The 4,433-nt window shown below is 40.7% G+C and overlaps 1 protein-coding gene across 1 annotated transcript; it reads left to right on the plus strand.

Moving 5' to 3' along the window:
• Positions 1-3,192: 3,192 nt before the first annotated feature.
• LOC137822105 (uncharacterized) lies at positions 3,193-3,732 on the plus strand. The gene has a single exon (XM_068627006.2). It carries the CDS (start codon positions 3,193-3,195, stop codon positions 3,730-3,732), a length of 540 nt encoding a protein of 179 aa, XP_068483107.2.
• Positions 3,733-4,433: the final 701 nt, after the last annotated feature.

The raw sequence follows: 4,433 nt of genomic DNA on the forward strand, positions 1-4,433 counted from the left end.
CAGATTTATTTCAGCACTGTTTTTGTTTGAAAAACTTTTAATTCAGCAAGGTTAATCACAAGATTATGCAGATAGAATTTCCAGATGCACACACGCATATATCAGATTGAAAAACAGTGTAACACAAAAACCAGCAAACCTTAGTTCCAATTCGTGTGATTTAGGTTCAGTTAAGGGCTTGACAGTTAGTGAGACAATCTATCACACACAACCTGTTTTATTAGTCTTTAACAGATTATCAGTGTTCTTATTGAAACCAGACAGTTTTCCATAAATTAAGAACAATGAATCACAGAACAACAAGTCTCAGCTTTAAGCAATTGTTTAAGGTTCAATTAATAGCTTTGACAATTTCTTGAGCAACCTCTCACAGTCAATCTGTTCTAGTGGCTTTTAGCAGATTTTATATGTTCTTATCAGATTCAAACAACTTTTTCAGAAATTAAGAACAGTATGCACAGTGCCCAGAAAGAACAGATTTATTTTCAATTGAACAGATTTATTTCTTTGCTGTTTTATCAATTATGCAGAAACGAAATTGCAGAGAGTGAGAGAGAATGAACACAAACAGTTATATTGGTTCACTCAACTGAGCTACATCCAGTCTTCACCAAAACCAGGTGGAAATCACTAAAACACAGTACAACCAAGTACAATTCCCACTGTTCTTGAAACCTACAAGAACTTAGGTACTCTTGCTGAAAAAACCTATTTCAGCTCACACACACACTCTCCAAGAAAACCTATCAAGAAGAGTGTTCAACCAAACAATTATAAGAAATGAGTAGTGAAACGACTACACCTGATTGAGGATACAAAGATCTGCCTTAAACCAGTAGGCAAGATTGCTAGAACAGTAGCAGCATCTCACACCAAGCTTTTGGAATCGAACCAAGAACAAGCACTTTGTGATTTTTGAATCTTTGAAGAACAAATGCTAATCCTTTGTAAACACTTAACTCTCTGTTGTCAAAACTTGTTTTTTGCAAATGTATGAATCAATATTAAACTCAGAAACAAGTTTGCATTTTATAGAAAGCCAACTTATAACAGATTTTTGAAAAACAGTTAAAGCTGTTATAAAATGAACAGATTGAAAATAGAATGAACAGATTTATTTTCAAAAGCAGTTAGAGAATTTGTTAAGTGAGGAGACTTAGTCAACCATTCTGGTGCTGAGATAAAACTGAAAAACGTTTAAGTTTGACATGGCACCAGAGGCAAAAAGAATTTATTCATTTACAGATGAACAGATTTATTTTTCAAAACGAAAACAGAGAAAGTTTAACTATTTAAAACTCAGTCGTTTTGAAAAGAAGAAGACTTAGTCAAAATACCTGATGCACAAAATCTAATTTTTACAAGACTTAGCCAAGGCATCAGTGTAAAAATGAATCTGTTTATTTAGAAAAGAACAGATTTATTTTTATGCAGTAAACGTGTTTTTTGTAAAACATGTGAAAAACAGTTTAAGAAAACGTATGCTTGTTCTTATCACATGGCCAGTGGTTATGAGATGAGTTACTCAGCAAAATGCCCACTCTTAGACAACCTCTAAGCACTACCTAAGACACACTTAAAGCAAAGCAAAATACAAATGTAATGTACATATAAGTCTTCATCAAACACAATCTTGAAGGAGCAGCAACCATCTTCAACACATCCAAGACCAAGCGAGGAGCGTCCAAGACCAAGCTAGGAGCGCCTAAAGATCAAGCTAGGAGCGTCTAAGACCAAGCTAGGAGCGTCTAAGACCAAGCTAGGAGCGTCCAAGACCAAGCTAGGAATGTCTGAAGATCAAGCTAGGAGCGTCTAAGACCAAGCTAGGAGCATCTAAAGATCAAGCTAGGAGCGTCTAGAACAAGGAGACTTGGATCAAGCTATGAATGGAAAAAGGCCTAATAGCACATATTCCGTGAAGGCCCATCAAGTGTAGTTTAGCTTTAAATGAGGTGTAAATAGCATAAATGTGGACAATTGTTTAATTTTCTGCACATTAGAATTAAGGAAGCATTAACCTTGATTAGCTAAAGGTTTCTAGAAGCCTTTACTAATAAAGGACCATGTGCACCCATGTGCCATGTGCACCCATGTGCTTCACATTTACATTTCATTTGGCTTACATTTGTGTAGCATTTAGGTCATCAAATATGGTCCTCCTTAGCCTATAAAAGGAGGAGCCAACCTCATGTATTGCAAGATTATTGTGAGTAAAGTTATGCTGCCAAGCTTTGCTTCTATCTAGATTCTAGGCTCTAATCTTCACATCCTTCACCTTTCCTTGGGCTGGCCGAACCTCCCAACTTCCATACATACCATGCACCTTCAAGATCACCATAGCTCTTAGGAGGATCTTGCACACACACATCCATGGCTTCCGCACCATCTTTCTCATGATTCTAAGAAGAACTTCATGAATTTGCCATCAGAAGTTCTATGTGTCAGATACGCTAAGATTATGTAAATAGCGAAGCAAGGACGTTCCCCCAAGGAACCCTAGACAGGGGTAACAACATAAAGGTAAACCCTAGTTTCAACCTATATAAAGGGTACCAAGAACCCTAGCAAGGTACACAGTTTCTAAGACTGAAACTACTTATACACTTGGTGTTTCTTTGCCCTTATACTGACTTGAGCGTCGGAGTGCAAATGACCGTCAAGGCGCCCCTTTGTCTTTGCAGGTGAGAGATTCTTTGATCAAGGAAGTACGATTCTCAGGCGGAGATAGAAAGGCCAAAGGCTGCCATTCGAGTCAACTGGCGAAGCGAGTCAACCGGTAGGAACATTTGGCGCCCACCGTCGGGCCCGTTAAAACAAGGTCCCACTCACAATCGTTGTGAGAGTTTTTACCAACGATATGTTGTAGCCATAGGTGCCATACCCCCTAGAGGGGACAACGTTACCACGCAACAACTCTTGGAGACCATGTGTGCCTTTCAAGAGGCAGTGGCGGCATCTAGAGCGGAGATTGTTGCATCACGTGCGAACAACGAAGAACTGCGCAGGGATTTGCAACAAACAGGGGAGCGCGCGGTAGATGAACGTGCCCCACCCGTACCACTTAGGGCACATCCCATCCCGTTCTCTCAGGCGATCATGGATACAACGTTGCCAACCACATCTCTGGGTCCGAAGGTCACCTTTACAGGTGTAGAGGACCCAGAGGCCCATCTCACGGTGTTTCACACTTAGATGATGCTCACCGGAGGGTCTGACGTTGTGTACTGCAAGCTGCTTATGAGCACGTTGGCAGACGTGACGTTGGAGTGGTTCGTCATCCTCCCAGATGGACACGTCACTACCTTCGACCAATTCACCACACTGTTTAGGGAACAATACCTTGTTAACAGGGCCCCCACTCGACTCTCTTATGATGTCTTTGACATTAAACAGTACCAGGGGGAGTCCTTGAAGGAATTCTTGAACAGGTTTAGGATCCAGGTGGTGAGGTTGAAACCCACGGATGAGGCCATGAAGGTGCACGCCTTCGTCAAGGGAATGTTGTCAGGACCTTTCAGTGAATCGCTGCTAAGGTTCTACCTGAAGACGTTCACCGAGATAAGGCATCGGGCTTTGGCGCACATCGCTGCACACGATCGAGTGACAGAGAAACATGTTCCCGTTGGTCCTATCCGACCTCGAGCAACAGATCGACCTCAGCCCATGAGGGTACACGAGATGACAACGGAGAAGAAGGGCGCGGGGAAACCTAATATGGTTCCAATAACATGATAGAGATATTTCAAGGACATGTTATGGATTCAACTTGAGTTGGAATATGATTAGGCATTTTTCTAGAATTGGATCAATGTTCTTATCATTCAAGAACTCACCAAATCATAAGCAACCAAGCCAAACTCATGGAAACCTATTTTATGTCAAAGGAACCGATTAGAACAAGTAAGAAAGCAAATGAACCGAGCAAATGAACCGATTAAAACATCCCAGGAATCAAATGAACCAAACAGAAATAAGAAAATATGCAAATGAACCGATTAAAAAGACTAGAAATACCTAAGACATGTTTTAGAGTTTATTTGGGAATGGAAATGGATGAATAAGATGGAAAGGAGAAGAGAACTTATGTGGTTGGAGTCCTTGGAGAGGAACACGCCACTTGAAGGATGCCAAGCTTCAAGATGAGTGTAGATGCCGCCACTTGAGGTTCCAAGAGTGCTCTCAAGATAAGACTACAATAAGAGAGGACACAAGTCTCTCAATCTCTCACCAATTTGGGAGAATTTTTGTACTCAAAATATCAAATCTGTATTAGAAAGACTCAAGCCCTCCTTTTATAGGAGAAGGACCGGTCATGAATGTACAAGAAGCTTACAAAGGAAGCTAACCAAAGTTACCTTGCAACTCTTCCACTTCTAGCGTCTAAAGTGGAGAAGGAAGGGATACCTTTCTAGATTTTTCTAAAGCTAATATCT

The sequence above is a fragment of the Phaseolus vulgaris genome, chromosome 9, assembly GCF_051622355.1.
Source record: "Phaseolus vulgaris cultivar YP4 chromosome 9, ASM5162235v1, whole genome shotgun sequence".
NCBI lineage: Eukaryota > Viridiplantae > Streptophyta > Magnoliopsida > Fabales > Fabaceae > Phaseolus > Phaseolus vulgaris.